The 20,052-nt window shown below is 34.2% G+C and overlaps 1 protein-coding gene across 1 annotated transcript in view; it reads left to right on the top strand.

Annotated features, from left to right (window-relative positions):
* The window catches only part of DPP10 (dipeptidyl peptidase like 10), a 131,447-nt gene that overhangs the window by 93,717 nt on the left and 17,678 nt on the right, over positions 1 to 20,052 (top strand). Inside the window, exons 13-14 of the mRNA XM_064586433.1 lie at positions 18,919 to 19,113; positions 19,970 to 20,024. Coding sequence (XP_064442503.1) covers positions 18,919 to 19,113; positions 19,970 to 20,024 — 250 coding nt within the window. The remainder of the gene's footprint in view (positions 1 to 18,918; positions 19,114 to 19,969; positions 20,025 to 20,052) is intronic.

The raw sequence follows: 20,052 nt of genomic DNA, 5'->3' as shown, positions 1-20,052 counted from the left end.
ATCTGAAGGGGTACGGGCACCCTGATGTTTATAGCAGCAATGTCCACAATAGCCAAACTGTGGAAAGAGCCAAGATGTCTATCGACAGATGAATGGATAAAGAAGAGGTGATATATATATACAATGGAATATTATGCAGCCATCAAAAGGAATGAGATCTTGCCATTTACAACGACGTGGATGGAACTGGAGGGTATTATGTTGAGTGAAATAAGTCAAAAAGAGAAAGACATGTATCATATGACCTCACTGATATGAGGAATTCTTAATCGCAGGAAACAAACTGAGGGTTGCTGGAGTGGGGGGTGGGGTGGGAGGGATGGGGTGACTGGGTGATAGACACTGGGGAGGGTTTGTGCTCTGGTAAGCGCTGTGAATTGTGCAAGACCGTTGAATCTCAGATCTGTACCTCTGAAACAGATAATGCAATATATGTTAAGAAAAAAAAAAGAAGAAGGAAGCGGGAGGGGAAGAATGAAGCGGGGGAAATCGGAGGGGTAGACGAACCATAAGAGACGATGGACTCTGAAAAACAAACTGAGGGTTCTAGAGGGGAGGGGGATGGGAGGAGGGGTTAGCCTGGTGGTGGGTATTGAGGAGGGCACATTCTGCATGGAGCACTGGGCGTTATGCACAAACAATGAATCATGGAACACTTCATCTAAAACTAATGATGTAATGTATGGGGATTAACATAAGAATAAAAATAAAAAAAAATTAAAAAAAAAAAAGACAGAGGGTGACAAAATGGATGAAAAAATAAGACCTATCTATATGCTGTATACAACACTCATTTCAGACCTAAAGATACATGTAGACTGAAAGTGAAGGTATGGGGAGGATTTATCATGCATAGGTGTGTGAAAAGAAAGCCAGGGTAGCAATACTTATATTGGACAAAATACTTTAAAGCAAAGACTGTAACAAGAGACAGAGAAGGGCACTATATAATCATTCAGGGGAAAAGCCAAGAAGAAGATATAACAATTGTAAATATTTATCCACCCATTCTGGGAGTACCCGAATACATAAAGCAGTTAATAACAAACGTAAAGGAAGTAATCAATAGTAATACAATAATAGTAGGGGACTTTTAACTCAATGGATAGATCATACAAAGAAAATCAACAAGGTAACAGTGGCTTTGAATGACATTTTGGACCAGATAGACCTAAAAGATCTATTCAAAATATTTCATCCAAAATTACCAGAATACACCTTCTTTTCAAGTGTACATGGAACATTCTCAAAATAGATCAACATGTTAGACCACAAAATAAGTCTCAACAAATTTAAAAAGATTGAAGTCATACCAGGAATCTTTTCTGACCAGAATGCTATGAAACTAGAAATCAATCACAAGAAAAATTCTGTAAAGAACACATTTACAAAGATGCTAAATATCATGCTAGTAAACAATGAATGGGTCAACCAAGAAAGCAAAGAGGAAATAAAAAAAAATAATACATGGAGACAAATGAAAAGGAAAACATAATGATCCAAAATACAGCAAAATTGCCTCAAGAAGCAAGAAAAATCTCAAACAACCCAACATTACACCTAAAGGAGCTAGAAAAATAACAAAACACCAAACCAGTAGAAGGAAGGAAATAATAAGGTGAGAGCAGAAATACATGAAATAAAAACTTAAAAAAAAAAAAAATAGTACAGATCAAAGAAACCAGGAGTTGGTTCCTTGAAAAGATAAACAAAACTGATAAACATTTAGTCAGACTCATAGAAAATGAGAGACTCAAATAAATAAAACCAGAAGTGAAAAAGATGAAATCACAACTGATATAACAGAAATAAAAAGGATTATAAGAATATTATGAAATGTTATATGCTAGCAAACTGGACAACCTAGAAATGGATAAGTTCCTAGAAATGTGTAGGCTACTAAAATTGAAGAAGGAAGAAATAGAAATTTAAATAGACCAACTACCAGCAATGAAACTGAATCAGCAATCAAAAAATTCCCCAAAACTCAAGACCAGATGGCTTCACAGGTGACTTCTACTAAACATTTAAGGAAAAGTTAATACCTTTTCTCCTCAAACTATTCCAAAATACAAGAGGAAGGAAAACTTCCAAATTCATTCTATGAGGTCTGCATGACCCTGATACCATAATGAAATAAAGACACTCCCAAAAAATAAAAATAAATAAAAGATCTATCTATCTATCTATCTATCTATCTATCTATCTATCTATCTATCTATCTATCTATACAGAGAATATTACAGGCCAATATCTCTGATGAATATACATTCAAAACTCCTCAATAAAATATCAGCAAGTTGAATCCAACAATACATTAGAAAACTTATTCATCAAAATCAAGTGGATTTATTCCCAGGATGCAAGGGTGGTTCAACGTTGGCAAATCAGTCAACATGATACATCACATTAAGAACAAGGATAAAAACCATATGATTATTTCAACTGAGCCAGAAAAAGCATTCTGACAAAGTACAACATTCATTGATGATGGGTGGCCACTCTCACCACTTTTATTCAACATAGTAATGGAAATCCTAGCCACAGGAATCAGATAATAAAAACTAATAAAATCAACAAATTTGGTAAAGACGAGGTAAAACTTAACACTATTCAAAATGACATGGTACTATATATAGAAAACTCAAGACTCCACCAAAAAACTACTAGAACTGATAAATGAATTCAGTAATGTTGCAGGATACAAAATCAATGTACAGAAATCCACTGCATTTCTATGCAGTAATAATGAAGCAACAGAAACAGAAAATTAAGAAAGCAATCCTATTTACAATTGTACCAAAAATAGTAAAATACCTAGGCATAAACTTAATCAAGGAGGTGAAAGACCGATACTCTGAAAAGTATAAAACACTGATAAAAAGAAACTGAAGACAACACAAAGATATTTCATGCTTACAGACTGGAAGAACAAATATTGTTAAAATGTCCAGACTACCCAAAGCAATCTACAGATTTAATGAAATCCGTATCAAAATACCAATAGCATTTTTCACAGAACTAGAACAAATAATCCTAAAATGTGTTTGGAACCATAAAGGACCCTGAATAGTCAAAACAATCCTGAAAAAGAAAAGCAAAGCTGGAGGCATCACAATTCCAGACCTCAAGTTATATTACAAATCTGTAGTAATCAAATGAGTATTGCACTGGCACAAAAATAGACACACAGATCAATAGAACAGAACAGAAAACCCAGAAATAAACCCACAAGTATATGGTTAATTAATCTTCAACAAAGGAGGCAAGAATATGTAATGGAAAAAAGATAATCTCTTCAACAAATGGTGTTGAGAAAACTGGACAGCTACATACAAAAGAATGAAACTGGACCACTTTCTTATACCAGACACAAAAATAAATTCAAAGTGGATTGAAGACCTAAATGTGAGACCTGAAGCCATAAAAAATCCTAAAATAGAGCATAGGCAGTAATTGCTCTTACCCAGGCCATAGCAACATTTTTCTAGTTACATCTCCTGAGGCAAGGGAAGAAAAGCAAAACTGAACTATTGGGACTAAGTCAAAATAAAAAACTTCTGCATAGCGAAGGAAACAATCAACAAAACTAAAAAAACAACCTATGGAATGGGAGAAGATATCTGCATATGACATATCCGATATAGTATCCAAAATACAGAAGGACCTGATACAACTCAACACCCCAAAAACAAATAACCCAATTAAAAGCTGGGCAGAAAACATGAACAGACATTTCTCCAAAGAAGACATGCAGATGGCTGACAGACACATGAAAAAATGGCCCAACATCACTCATCATCAGGGAAGTATAAATCAAAACCACAATGAGATAACATCTCACACCTGTCAGAGTGGCTAAAATCTACAACACAAGAAACAAGTGTTGGCAAAGATATGGAGAGAATGGAATCCTCATGCACTGTTGATGAGAACGCTAACTGTTGCAGCCACTCTGGAAAGTAGTATGGAGGTTCCTCAAAAACTTAAAAATAGAATGCTCTCTGATCCAGTAATCACACTACTGTGTATTTACCCAAAGAATACAAAAACACTAATTTGAAAGGCTATATGCACCCCTCTGTTTATTGCCGCATTATTTACAATATCCAAATTGTAGAAGCAGCACAAGTTTCCATCAATAGAAGAATGGATAAAAAAGATGTGGTGTATATATACAATGGGATATTATTCAGCCATAAAAAAGAGAATGAAATCTTCCCATTTGCAACAACTTGGATGGAACTAGAGAGGACAATGCTAAGCGAAATAAGTCAATTAGAGAATGACAAATACCATATGATTTCACTCACGTGGAATTTAAGAAACAGAACAAAGGGGGGGGGGGAGAGAGGGAGAGAGAGAGAGAGAGAACAAGAAACAGACCCTTAACTAGAGAGAACTGATGATTACCAGAGGGGAGGCAGGTGAGGGAATGGGTGAAATAGGTGATGGGAATTAAAGTGTACACTTACATGATGAGCACTGAGTAATGTATAGAATTGTTGAATCATTATCTCATACACCTGAAACTAATATAACACTATATGTTAACTGTACTAGAATTAAAATGAAAAAGTTCAAAAAATATCAAAGACCATTACAAATTATGGAAAAAAATAACAGAGAAAGATGATCTAGTAGGGAAAGCTGTTTGATTTTTCACATAATATACAACAAAAAATAAAAACACAAATACTTTTAAAATTATCGATAGAAATATGTAATACGTAATTTAGCACCTATAGTTATGTAATACACATTCATCATGAAAACAGATTAAAAAAAACAGTCAAGCCTACAGAATTTACTTTGCTATTTTTTTGGTTGATAAAGGGAAAAATGAAAGTATTTTTATTTATATATGCCAATTATAGCAAATATTAATTTACTTTATCCAAACTCCTTGGTTTTCAGAGGTAAATACTCGGAAGTTTTACAGAATATGACTTACTAAACCAAACTCAGGATTTTTCTTTTTTGACTTCATTTTTATAAAGTGGTCTAGTGTTTTAAGATGCATAATAATTTCTAAAATATTTATGCTTGTAAACCTATATGGGTGAGAACGGCTTAAGTGTTTTTTAATGTGTTTTTGCAGGTTGCTTATAATTTAAAGGCATATTTTTTTTTTCTCTTAAGATTAAACTCTGTCTTCAGTAACAAGTGGAATCCCCACTAAAAAAGAAAGTATAATTGAATTTTTTTTTCCTAAATGGGCAAAGAGACAGTGAGAAATAATAAAGTGACTATTACTTAAATTAGGCTAAGAGATGATTTAGTGATTTTGGTGTCACTACTGTTTTGCTCTTCTGTGCAGTGTATCTAGTACCTGACAGACTTTCATGTTCAACTTACCTGACAGACTATGAGTCCTTTCTTCACCTATACAGATGGATTTACATCCAGGAAATCCTATGACGAATACATCAGTTGGAGACAGGATGCAGCAAATACCTGAGTAGCTGGAAAGAAGATTGGCCTTGAAGAAAGTAGCCTCTGACAATTTGGAATCCCCTTTCTACTAAATCTTCATTATGGAACCTCAGAAGAAATGGTCCTGAGGACCTCTCTGTGGCCATATTTTCTGAAACCCCAACCTAATTTCGTGATCTTGAAAGTAAAAGTGAATCAATGGCAACAGAATATTTTACTGTAATAGAAAATCTGTGAAGCATTACCACTACAGATAAATCTCAGTGACCTCCATTTACAGTGGTCTCTATGGGGTCATCACCCCCTTTTTCTTTCCTACTCTTTATTCTCCCTTCAGATGCCTGTCTTTCTCCAGTCTTTAACATTATAAGGTGCCTTTAAGAACCCAGTAGTCTATATTCATCTTTATAACTATACTATATATATCTATATCCATTTCAGCATTTATTACCTTGAATTGTTATTTTTATTTTCTACTCATATATATGTAATTTAGTATAACACATTTACATGTCGCTTTTTTGTACAAGAAGCTATGCCACAGCTGGGGGGAGATAAAAAGATAAGCATCTTGAAACCTATAATCCTTTTAGATTTGCTAAGTGTGTCTCCATAATGCCTGGCACACATAGAGGAACCCTATAAAAACTTACTAATCTGTCATTCTTTTATGGTGTAAGACTATAGATTACGCGGGAGATAGCTTAGAGTTATAGATGTTTATTCAATAAATACATATGAACCTAAATGCCTAGAACCTGGTAGGACACAATCCAGACAGATATACTGATATTGAAAATGAACAGTTGTTTGTTTGTTTGTTTGCTATATCCATGAAGAGAAGCAGTATGGAGCTGGGAAGTTTAGTTCAGTGTAAGAAATCATCTCTTCCATTTTCTACTCTTTCATGTTCAACATATCATTGCTACACCTGACAAATGTCTAACTCTGGGAGGCAGTGACTGTGAAACAAATTAATTTCCAGAATGTAACATACTCTGGCATGCCTCTATGACTTTGTTCTTTCTTGCTAAATCCATCTTCCTTGAAATCCTAATGAATTTATGGTCACCCATCAAATCTTATGTTCCTGAAACTTTTTCACCCTCATCTGTCCATCTGTATCTTATTACAATTCCAAATCTGTGTTTCCTTCTAGAGCCATAGCCTTCTATCCAAAGGCCCTCCATATATCTTGAACCATATCAATCATATTGTCACTTTTCTAGTGACAATTTTTATGAGGATGCTTTTTTATAGGCTTATTGGGAAATCTGACTCCCACTAGATTTTGGACCAAGGCTTCTGGAGGAAAATCCAGTTTAGAAGTAAGTGAGAAAAATAATTTATAGAATGGCTTATGGAATATTTCAGCACCTTAATAGAAATGTTAAAATCTTTATGTATTCCATATGTCTCATAGCAGTTAGCTTTTGCAGTTAAGAGTCACTCCACAAATACATGTTGAATGAATAAATGGATGATGTCCAGAAAGTAGATGAATGCAGCCACTACTGGTTTTCCACTAAGTCATTCTAACTGGAGATCATGATTCATTTTTATGTAGGTAGTTTCAGCATTCACACAATGTCATGCATATCAGAGTACTCAAACGTGGTCATCTAGATGGAAGTGAGCTGTTCGTCAGCTCTTTTCTATGTAATTATTCTGTTAAATAGCAGGATATAATTAATTAATACATATGTAGTGAGTGAAATTATCCAGCCACTCATGTCCAACAATCAAGATTGATTGATATCCAACAATCAAGATATCATTATTTTTGATAAACCTACTTTGAACAAACAATATGGATACTGTTTAAAATTTTGATAACATGCTCATGGGACTGCAAGTGTCTTGCCTTCATCTTCGAACCAATGGGGTTGTCCAAGAGCCCACACTCTTCTTTTGAAGCCCCGTACAGACAGACACCATATCTGGATGAGTCAATTCCAATCTGCCACCCTGCTCTCTTCCTACACTTCTTTTTCCATAGTTTGTTGCTCTATCTTCTTTTAGTTGCTTTTCTACTCTGATGCTAGGGTGAACTTTGTGTGATAAATATCTGAAAATGTGGCTCTCCTGATTTAATCTGACTCCACCTACCCCCTAGTAGAGATTCAGTCTCTAGATATTGAAAAAAAAAAAACCAAAACAAAACAAAAGGAAAAAAACAAAAAAACAAAAAAAACTGCTTTATTCAGGAAAATACCAGCTTCTCAATCATTCCTGTTTTTTTTGTTTGTTTGTTTGTTTTTTTTGCCAGCTGGAAAACTTCTCAACACTTGAAGATGTATTTCTTCAAATTCTATGCACACCTGTTATATTATATAACCACACCAGGTTACAATGTTTGCTTTGCTTTCTTTTCCATTAATTGTAAACTCCTTGATTATAAGAACTCCTTTTGTATTGTTTTGCCTTAACACTGACAGGAATATTATTTGTATTCAGAAAATATTGACAGAATGAATGAATGAATGTATGTCAAACAAATCAATCAACCCTGAGTTAGTCACTGGGAATGAACTTAATCAAGATAGGGACTGAGGGAGATACAAATGATTTGAGAGTTTATAATGTGTTTAAATTCAGCTTTTGAATGAATCAGTTTCTCTGCCATGTGGTATCCCACTCAGAAAAATGTGAGGTCCATTTCTCATTTCTCTAATAATCTTTCTGGATAATGCCCAATAATGATTGATTTTCATGTTATCTTTTCAATGCTTCTCTTTAACACTTGATTATTGAGCATCTTAAAATAATAAGATTATTTATTGGATAAGGGACATCATTTTAAGAATGTGGAAATACCGGGGCACCTGGGTGGCTCAGTCAGTTAAGTGGCTGCCTTCGGCTCAGGTCATGATCCCGGGCTCCTGGGATCAAGTCCCACATCAGGCTCCTTGCTTAGCAGGGAGCCTGCTTCTCCCCTCCCTGCCATTCCCTCGGTTCTGCTTGCTCTCTCTCTCGCTCTGTGTCAAATAAATAAATAAAATCTTTAATAAAAAAGAATGTGGAAATACCACCTTTAAATCTTACAGAAACCATGCAGGATAAATATCATTGTCTTCATTTAACACAAAGAAACTGTGACTAAAATATGTCATGTATATTATCTCAAAGATTATCAGCAGGACAAAATTAGGGTTGGAACTCGAGATTTAATTTATTTCTTTTATGGATCAAAAAGCTGCTCTTTTTATTACTCAATTCCATCTTGTTGCATAGCCCATTGCATAATTATTATTGGAAAATTATCAAAAATGCTGACCAGAATCAATAGAGACTTCACAACAACCAAATTCTTAGATATTATTTTTCCTCCCACTTAAATTTATAATAATCTCTAGAATGTAACCTTTTCCACCTGTACCATGTTAATGCATTGGTGTAAAATAATTATAGAAATCATGATTAAGTTCCTAGATATTCCACATGAGAGATCAAATTCTCACCCAGACTATTTCATAAAATTCCAAATTCTAATTAAAATGTTCACTTTTTGAAAAGTCTTTATGTCCATCATTTATTCTGTGGATTCATATACTTTTGAGTGGAGGAGATTGTAAGAAGTTTGTTTTGTTTCCCAAGAGTAAAGACATATATTCTAAAACTTCTCTAACATTATTTCACCTTCCACTTGTTCATGCCAAATATATATCTATTTCACTCTCCATTTCTTACAAAACATATATTGAATGTATATGGACAATAGAGATAGCTAGTACTTGCCTCAAAGAATGATTATTATTGCTTTCCATGTAATACGGGTCAAAGCTTAAATTTTAAGTTTCTGATTTTTCTCGTTTTTTAATCTTCCACATTTAAGTAGATGAAAAATTCACCCACACTGTAATGCAGATGAAATGATTAAGACAAGACAGTGGCATTTAATCTAGGTAATGGAAGGGGAGAATCTCAGTGATTGTTGTGTTTCACAGTTTTCTTGAATAAATTGGGCCTTGTTCTTTCACAATCTAGAGATAATGCATTGTAAATGTCAGTATTAACTTCTTAGTACTATTTACAAGTGTACACATTCAAAGGTTGATGTCTTGAGAAGGTGCCACAGGGAAAAAAATTCTAAATTTACAGAAAATGTGTAAATAATGCAGAAGTTATATTCTCTTTGATGATTCTTTTAAATTGACAGATCTATATACAGAGGGAGAGACATATATAAAATCACTTCTATTACTTTCAAATATATACCATTTTAGCTCTCTTCCTCTCTTAATACAGATATTAATGATTTCATATGAATGGCATGAATTATAATTTCATACGAATGATACTGTTTAAAACCTACAAGTATGGTTCATATTTAAAGGTATGCTACTAAATGCTTTTCATAAGAAATACTTGCGAATTTATTCTGTTTTTTAAAGTTTCAATGGTCATATATTGGGTCATAGATGTAAGGATATACCTATATTTAAATCATTCTTTTTTTCTGGTTTAATGATTTATTTTTTTCTAAAATCTATGATAGAATATTAAATATATTAGTAATTAAACATGTCTCTGAAAATTTAAACTAGAGATGCTGAGATACTGTGCTTTTTCCCTTGGTAATTCAACAAAACCCCAAGTTAGAGTACATCAATGACATATTACTTGAGGATTCTCTTATCTCTTCTAACTGTTTGCTTTAAATATAAAAATACTGCACTATGCCTCATATAAGGCTATGCAGATATAGGCAAAGCAGACTTAAGGGTTGGCAGTGACAATGAAAAGGTCTGCCAGAAGCAAAGGTCTTCCTCTTATAACATCACATGTGTCTCCCTGAGAAACAAGTATTATACAAAATCACACACTAAAATTTACAGGGTATCTAGGAGAAATGAGATAGGGGAAGAAACTCAAAACTATTAAACTTCATAAACAAAACCATATTTAAAGAATAATATGCCTATTAAGATACTTGTAGGGTTAAATCATAAATAAAATTTTTACCTAGAATTACTGCTTTTTTCAGCATGGAAGTGGGTATTTGCACTTCCTCTTTGAGGGCATTCTCTTCTAGCCCTTTTTATCATAGTTTTATCAAAATTATAAACCCAGTCTACGTGTGCCCTTCTTCACTCACTGCTTATTCTAGTCCATGTTTTGCAACCTCTATAATTGGAACTCTCAGTTCTCACCAAAGAGCCTAACACAGAAGGACCCAGTGAGTTTGAGAGCTACTGTGCCATCTATAACTTGCCCTAAATCAAGGTGCCTCTACTGATTTTCAATTTTTTTTCTCGAGGTCTTAATATATTGCTAGAGCTTTCTCTTATATTGTAATAAAGTGTGTCCCTGACTACCTCCAAATATTAACATCTTTGGAAAAGCTGTGCAAAAACCCCAGTGACATCTATGTTGGCATCATCTCCCTTTTAATCCATCACATGAAACATATCATACCAAATGAATACATGTTGAACAGAAACTACTACATCTTTAAGAATTAAAAGTATAAAAAGTGTTACATAAATATGTACACATTGGGGTGCCTGCGTGGCTCAGTCGTTAAGCATCCCAGGGTCCTGGGATCGAGCCCCACATCGGGCTCCCTGCTCGGCCAGGAGCCTGCTTCTCCTCTCCCACTGCCCCTGCTTGTGTTCCCTCTCTTGCTGTCTCTCTGTCAAATAAATAAAATCTTTAAAAAATATATGTACACATAAATCTTAATATATATGGATATTCATGGAAAAATCATCTATATATCATGCTGTTTACAAGATAATACTTATACATTATTTTACTTTTTTTCTCATAGTCCAATGAGTACAATAGGACAGATGTTGTAATCAGAAGTGCTTGGTAGTGTGTCACCTGGTAGACATCTACCAAGAGGTGAAAACTTAGCCAAAAGGTACATTTTTGGACTTTTACTACTTTTCCCTAAACAATTTTAGGGAGAAAAGCATTTAAAAGATATTGTATAAATTCAGGAAAAGGCCCAGAGTTAGAACTTGGTAAAAAAAATAAATAAATAAGACTTTCAGAATCTTATATTATTTATTCCAGCTAAGAATCATAAATTCTTTTTAAGAATGTAATTATTTACATGTCAAAGATAGAAAATTAATATTTCACTAAGGTCTACTTTAATAATTGTGTTCTTTCAAAGATCTGGGTTATTCATCTATGGTTTACAGCTGCTTTACCTGTGTCTCAGTTTACTAAACTGTAAAATTGTTCTTCTAATAATTGTCCATAATTAGCACTATAGTTATTATTATTTCTATTTAACTGACACATAAAGTAAGCTTAGTATCACCTGTGTTTACACAGGCACATTTTTCAGTTGATAAACTAACTTCTAGAATCCAGGTCCTGTAGTTAGAAGAAAAAAAAAAAGTATATAACCACCAAATATTATTGAAGGTGAATGATGCCCTAATGAGGATAACATGCAGATTCAAAGTTTGCATGTGATTATCATCCATTTCTCTACTAGGAATCCACTGTAATCCCTGATATATAGCCCATGTATTGCTTGCCTCAATTTTAACATTCACAACAGTCCCATGCTGAATTGTATTTTCCATTAGAAAATGAAGAAATAGGACACTGTTAAGGAGATAGTCAACTGCTCCTTTTTTTAAAATATACATGCTTTGTTCTATTTTCATCTGGAAAATTCCTCCGTTTGTTAAGCCAACATGTAGAATATTTTGTATTATAATATCTAAAGCAGACCTGCTGTATAGGAGATTTACCTAACAGTTACATACTCATCAAGAATAAGGCCAGTTTATCTGTTCTTGATCTGTTTATGCAATGTGCTAAACTTTCTTTTGACTGTGACCCTCTCTAAAGAGATCCAAAGAAGTGGATCAAATGCTGGCCTACCTCAGTGATGATATAGTCATTCCCAGCAACTGAAAGTAAATATCACCAAACTCCCTTTTCTTTCTACCTCCTCAGCCACTCTGTTAGAAAGTATTCCAAATGGAAACTGGCCAATGGATAAGAATTAATGTAGTAAGACTCTGACAGCAGAGATGATTAGGAGATTGGAACTTGCTCCCATTTTATTGCGCCATTTCTGTGAGATATCCCTGAGGCCCTTTTCTGTTGGTTCTCTTCCAATATTTTCATGTGCTAAGATGTTTATCCTGAGGTTAATTTTGTGTGGATAATACTAACAGTCCATTTTTGAGTTTTATAGCTGGCTCATTAATATCCATGCTGTTCAGTGTCTCAACCTGCGTTCTGATAAGCTTTTCATTTTTTGGCTTCCTATAACAATAGAAATAACTTGATTTAATGAACTGGATTCTGCTTTTTCTTCATTGCTCTAATGATAATTGTTATGCAGTTTTCATATCATACTAAGGATTCAATCTCTGGCTTTTATTCAAGAGAAATCAATGAACAAAATCTAACTGAAACCCTTTCAAAACAAGGAAAAATATGTTTAATAGAAAGAAACTGACCCTGATATGAGGAAGCCTATTCTATTAAAAAAAAATAGGAGGAAAGGAGAAGAGATTGAGTAGAGAAGTAGAAGGATAAAAAAGATCCCATTTTACTAGAGCGAAATAGCCTCCCAAATTCAGAGATCTAAATTCTGATCAAGAAAAAGCATTAAATTACTTGTTTCAGTAGCTTTTTGAATATAAAGAAAACCTACTGGGAAAAAAAATGACTTAAAAAAAAACCCTAATTTCAATGTCACAAGTTTTATAATCCAGAAAAGTATACCAGGGTAAGATTCTCTTGGTTTTGTTTTAGTGCCAGAAGAATTATCTTTGGAAGCAGGAGAAGAAAGAACTTACACATACAGGGACACACATATTATATGCAATGTACAAATACACATGACTATGTGTGGAAAGAAATCAGGTATACACACACACAAAACAAATGCCTACATGTACACATCCTTTTATTCTGAATTAACTAAAAGACCCACCCACTGTGAAAAGCAGAACATTTTTAATGCAACTGAATTTTCCCTTAGACTAAATAAAAGAAAAAAACTTGACTGTTGTTGTACTAAGACTCAGAAATTATCTAAATTGTCTAAAGCCACTGCACCTGGGCTCAACTCAGTCTGGTCCTATCATCATACCACCTGTACCCTTTTCAGGATGGCACCCCACATTTCTATAATCCCTAACCCCAGTGGATTAATGCAATTTTTCTAAAACGTTTAACACTGAACAGGATCTATGAATGCAAGTATATGAACACAAGTGTTGAAGAGTAATAGAATTTGAGAATTTGGTTGATAAGCCTAATTTTGTGTGTTATTATCAGGTAGGCCTTATCATAACCACCACCAGAAACACAGGCTTTGCCATGTAAGAAAGGATGTAGGCAGAAGCCTAAATAACACTGACCATATCAAACACTTCCCTATAACTCAGAAAAAAACAAAGCTGTTCAGCCAAAACTTATATTGTAAACAAACCACGGATCAGAAAGTTGCAGATATTAGTGGTATTCTTAATGGAAGAAGACGGGGATATGGACAAGAAACAGTTCTCTGATAGGAAAAAAATAATGTTATTTCTCACATGTTGCAATAAGTAAATATATGAGAAAAGTCATTTTGTTATTCTGCATGTAGAACAATCCACCCATGAGAAGAAATCTAAGGATCTTAAAATGAGAAATAGAAGGAATTAGCCAAGAAGCCCTTAGCCAATGTATGTATCACTATGCATGTATTGCTTGAAAGAGGTCAAACTTCATATGTTACAACTAAACCATCACTAACTATAAATTTCTATTAAGTAAATTCCAGATTAAGGCAAGACAAATATTGTTTAAGGCAAATGTCCTATGTCAAACTCACCTTCTATTGTGGCCCCTCCTTCCACGCCCCAGTGGACAGATGAGCAGCTATTAGTGTAGCAGTTTTCAAATTCTACCATGTAGGAAAAGAAATTCTGCCATGCAATAGACTAGTCAAGGAAAGTATACTCCTTCAAAAATACTTTCCTTCCATCTATTGTAACCAAGTTTTACTGGTTAGGAAAAGACTTCTTAAAATGTACTGGATGTGATCTTAACTATTTACAACATACTACTTTGTAACAACAAAAAAAACAATAAATAAAAATAAAAGCAGCATATAATTACTCAGGGTAACTCAGCATATCCTAACAAAGTCAGGACCGAAATGTAGATCTTCAGCTCTCTTTACATGAATTTAAATAGCAATTTGTGAACCTGACCAAACACGTAGTCTGAACAGTTTGGTTGGTCTTCACTTGAATTCAGTTTTGATGTACATGGTGTTAAGTCATAAAGATTCTTTTGTCATTTTAGAAGTCTACTGGATATTGTGTTTACTCATCTTTCTTTCTATATTTTATTATATGCTCATACCCTGAACTCTTCATCCATACAGACATGCTTAGTGCTGAAAGTATTGAAATAAATGTTCCAAGACTTTAACTTCTAAGAAAAGTTTAGTCTTAATTTGATTTTGCTGCCTGTGTTAGGAAATACACATTTCATGTTGCTGCAATCTTTCCACTGCTTAGAACAGGTGGGATTGTTCTTTTACCGCAACCCTCAACAAAACTGTATGTCCCTACTCTCAACCTTGAAACACCCTCCTTTCTATGGGCCCCCAGAGATTTCTAAAACAGAGAGTAAAACAAAATAGCATAGTAAAAAAGATGAAGATGATTGTACAGCTGAGACTAATATAACACCGTATGTTAACTATACTGGTATTAAAATTTTAAAAAAATAATAAGCACTTAGAGCTTAAAAAAGAGATGAAGATGACACTCAGGGAAAGACAAAGAAGAACCAAATAAATTGAAGCTCACCAATTCTGCATAACCAATTCATGTTCTTTCATAACTCATCTTGAAATAGATATGCCTGTACCATGCACCAAAAAAGAAAGAACAACAAACCCACCTAGAGGGAGAAATGTGTTAAAGTCATTGACTGGTAATGTATTGATATCATTGTGTGTTCTAACACTGAAAACTTGTGAAGACAAGGTTGAAAGTTAAAAATGGCCATTTAGAGAAAATACCAAAGGAGTGGAATTGTTATTTTTTCCTCTGGGTATTTCAAGCCTGAGTAAGGGATTGAAGGTTTTTGTTTATAAAAATCTACAACCATTTATTAATCATTAAGTTTGAAAAATGTGCGTTATTTTAAACTGTATTTAAAAAATAATTTATTTGCCTGCCGTAAGATGTCTGTGACTTATTAACATTTTGTCTACACTTAGTTTTAAACTCATTAAGTAGCTGTGAACAATGCAATAGTTCATAAGTAAATTGGAAAATTATCTTCCATGTCAACAAAACATTTTACAATGCTACCTTAGAGCAGCTGCCAGTGTGTAAAGTTGGAAAATTCTGCTTTAATAAAGGACAGCACTCTGATCATCACTCCCAAGGATCTGTGGATTACACTTTTGTATTTTCTTATAGGTCTTTAGGTATCATTGGTCCATCTGACATAATATCTCATATGACATGGCACAATACCTTTATCCATAGACACTGCCCAGTTTAATTTCTGCACAATTGGCCCAAAGCTTTTATACAGTTCTCCAATTCTAACTGTAAGAATATATGCTCAAAATAAGCAACACTGGCTGCAAACAAAAGAATAATAAGTTTCTATTGTTTCATGAATTTAATAATTGTCTTAAATTGCTTACTATATTTCAGAGAGTATTTTCAAATACATTATGTCATTTAATGCATATAAAACTCTTTGAGGAAAAGGACAGTATCTTGCCATCATTAAAGATAAGGAAACTGAAACTTGGGAGTTTTAGTTTCTTGCCTATCTATTATATTCAGAGTAAATTGGGACTCATATGGTCATATTTTTACTCAGCTTAAAAACTGAAGTTAATCATTGTACCTTATTCTCTGTGAATCATGGTTTGCTTTCTAGTATTTGCAGTAAATCCCCAAGCTTCAAAATATAGTTATCTTTATATAAACTAAAGGCTTTTTAAGGTCCTTCCATTTAAAACCTCACATGAGCCTACTTTCCCTGAAAAGATCTAGTTCAACAGCATTTTCTGTGTTCCGGCATAATGTGCTAAGCATAATGATTCATGCTATTTCTCAAATGATAGACAAGTTATATCAGTATCACCTGGGAATCTGGAAAAAATAGCAACTCCACACTTAATTCTGAACTAGGCAATCAGAATTCTAGGCACAAGCATGTGGATATTTGTAGTAACAATTCCCAATAATCTGATAAAGAGGTAATGTTGCAAAAACTAAAAATTAAAATTAAAAATAAAATTACAAGAAGAGCTAAAGATTGCAGACACCATGGAAGGACAAAACAGATTTAGATTTGGGTCATGGGATCATCATTAATTGTGTGATTTAAAGGGGGATGGAGGGAGATCATGATTAACCCACTTTCATGGCACAGTTTATTTACAGAATAATAATAATACATGTAACAAGCCATGCAAAAGACAACTTCCTCCCCAGAAAGGTTAAATAAATTTTGGTAGTATATAGTAAATAAAATAATAGATCTTAAGTATTTAAACCACAAAAGACATCTGTAGTAGTTTACCAGGGCTGGGCAGACTAAATAATAGAAATGTTATTTTCTCACAGTTGTGGAGAATAGAAGTCTAAGATTAAGGTGTCAGCAGGTTTTACCTATTCTGAAACCTCTCTCCTTGGCTTACAGCTGGTTTCCCTCTTGCTGCCTCTTCACAGGTCTTTCTTCTGCATGATTCCTGTACCTCAGGTCTCTGTTGTGTCCTAATTTTCTCTTTTAAGGACACCAGTCAAATGGATAAGGGCCCACCCTAAAGTCCTGATTTTAATGGACTCACCACTGGAATGGCACTATCTCCAAATACAGTCACATTCTAAGGCAGTAGGCGTCAGAGATTCAACATATGGATTTTGAGAGACAAAATTTAGCTGATAACAGCATCTAGTAAATTTTAGTTGTCCATTATTTTGTCCCATTCCCTACCTCCTCCTTTACCTAAACTCACTGGTTTCACACAGCCCCGGTTCAGTTCCATTTGCTGCCCAGAAGTTATTTTCTTTAGCAAATCTGATAACCTTAAAGCTTGTTGATGAGGATTAGTTTGTGTATTGTAATGTACTGGTGCTTCTAAGCAACACATTTGCATAAAGCAACCAAGAAAGTTTGGTGTCTTGACAGGAGAGTGAATAGGGTGAAAATTTCTGGTATGCAGCTCAAATAAAATTGGAGATGTTCTCAGAAAATTGCATGTTTGATGCTCTTTAAATCTATCACATGGACAAATGCATGTTTGAACTATATCTAGGTTTGGATCTAGATAATCTGTGATTTTATGCGAGGCTGCTTTTTTACCTTTTCTATATTCTAGAAAATAAGCTACCACTGTACCATTGTAATCTGACTTTTTAAAATTTTATCACCTTATCCCTCCAGAGACAATGTTCATGCTTTATAACCTGCATGTCTTTCTTTACTTATAGCATTCAAATTTTTCAAACATATGTCTTTCCTTTTCTTGTTGTTAACTTTAGTGATGCAAAATAATTTTTCCTCAATGTATCCTTAAATTCTCTTTAGTGAGAATTCCACCACCAAAAAAAAAAAAAAAAAAAAAAATACAGGGAATGTTAATGCAATATTTCTTTTTGAGTCAGAAATTCTTTAGGATTGTCCATTTCTTGTGTTAAGAAACAAAATTCAATTGAGTAATTTAGATCTAACTGACTTTATTCAATGATTTATGATTTGGGCAGCATCCCATCTAGCAAATAGACCTGTACAAAGTGGAAGCATTTTATAGGCAGGAATGGGGTAGGACAGAAGGGTTTTAGCAAAAGAAAGTAAGACTGTTTCATCCCAGGTCACCCTCCCTTAAGGGGAAGATGGGGGCTACGGGAAGGGTCTTAACATGTAGATTACCTCACTAGTATAGATCATGAAATTCCAATGTGATTGGTTTAAAATTCCAATCCTGGGAAAGGATGAAATTGCATTTAAGTTAGGTATTAAGTTTTGGTGAAATTTAGTAAAAGTGACTTCATTTTGGGTCTGTTGTCCTTATATGCTTATTAAACTATTATTAAGTCTCCATAAATGGTTCTGATCTCTATCAGATCCTTTGGCCTTTGTATACCATCTGCAGGACATTTCTAAAACACACTGGAAGAAATTCAATAAAGTAGGACCTTTATGTCAACTTGTTCATTATTCTTTAGAAATGACAATGAAATGTGAATGTATTTTCCTTCATTTCTCTCATTTGAAAAATGAGTTAAAATCTCCTAGAACAGTTTTAAATCTTGTTTCATATTTTCAGTTCTTTAGAGAACTTTTTATTTGAAATTTCACAAAGGAAAATTGCATTATACTTTCAGGTTTATTATCAAGAATTAACAGAAATTTTAATAGCCCACATGGGTCTTTTCCAAAATTTTTAAACTGTGTGAAAGCTAAAATTTCTCTTTTTAAAGTGCCAATTGCTCTTGTTTTGGTCCAATGTGTTGGTATTTACAGGGATGAAGAACCAGGAGGCCAGCTGGTTACAGATAAGTTCCATATTGACTGGGATTCAGTACTTGTTGACACAGATAATGTCATCACGGCACGATTTGATGGCAGAGGAAGTGGATTCCAGGGCCTGAAAATTTTGCAGGAGATTCATCGAAGGTTAGGTTCAGTGGAAGTAAAGGACCAAATAGCAGCTGTGAAGTAAGTGGGTGCACATTTTCCTACTGTTTTTCTTATAATGACAGAAGCTAAGTATATGATACATTAATACTACTAATATTGATTCAGAGATTTATCCTTTAGCGAATGGACAGTTTTTCTAAGTTAGTCACATAGACTAGTGCATTTTTTCAAGTACTTTTCACTCTTAGCACCAAATAAAACAATTATCTTACTTCCCCTCTGGAATTAAAATTTACTTTGGGTTTATGAAAATGGGAGAGACCTTACAGCGCATGGGTGTTTCAGTTGGTTAAGCGTCCCAACTCTGGATTCTAGCTTAGGTCATGATCTCAGGGTTGTGAGACTGAGCCCAGCACTGGCCTCTGTGCTGGGCATGGAGCCTGCTTTAGATTCTCTCTCCCCCTCTCCTTCTGCCCCTCCCCACTCCCTATCTTAAAAAAAAAAAATGGGAGAAACCTTAATTTAACCACTCTATTATTTATTTACAATAATCTACATGTCTATTACTTCCCAGTTAACTACAATTCTTAAACTTTCACAGATACCATTCCCACACAGGCATGAGTGACCAAGAAATCTAGGAGGTTCTTTAAAACAGTATAAAGAAATTGGCTAGGATAGTGTCAAAATGTAGATCAGTAGGTCTGGAATGGGGCCCAGAATTCTGCATTTGTATCAACAACCGGACCATCACTTTGAGTAGCAAGATTTTGGAATCTATGATCCTTCAACATGAATAGAGCTCCAGCCACTAAAGTATTCCTAATTTGAGATCTGGGTTTTGTGTGTATGTGTGCGCGTGTGTGGATGCCCAGAATGAATTCCCATGTGCATTTGACTCAAGAAAATATAACTATTTTTTTTCTCATTGCAGATTTTTACTGAAACAGCCATACATTGACTCCAAAAGATTAAGCATTTTTGGAAAGGTAAATAGAAATGTTGTATATATGCATT

This window comes from Mirounga angustirostris, unplaced genomic scaffold, assembly GCF_029215605.1.
Source record: "Mirounga angustirostris isolate CCGP_5_RB_7025 unplaced genomic scaffold, mMirAng1.0.hap1 SCAF_3, whole genome shotgun sequence".
Classification (NCBI taxonomy): Eukaryota; Metazoa; Chordata; class Mammalia; order Carnivora; family Phocidae; genus Mirounga; species Mirounga angustirostris.
Note: the sequence above shows the minus strand (reverse complement) of the source record. Positions and strands in the feature narration are given on the sequence as shown.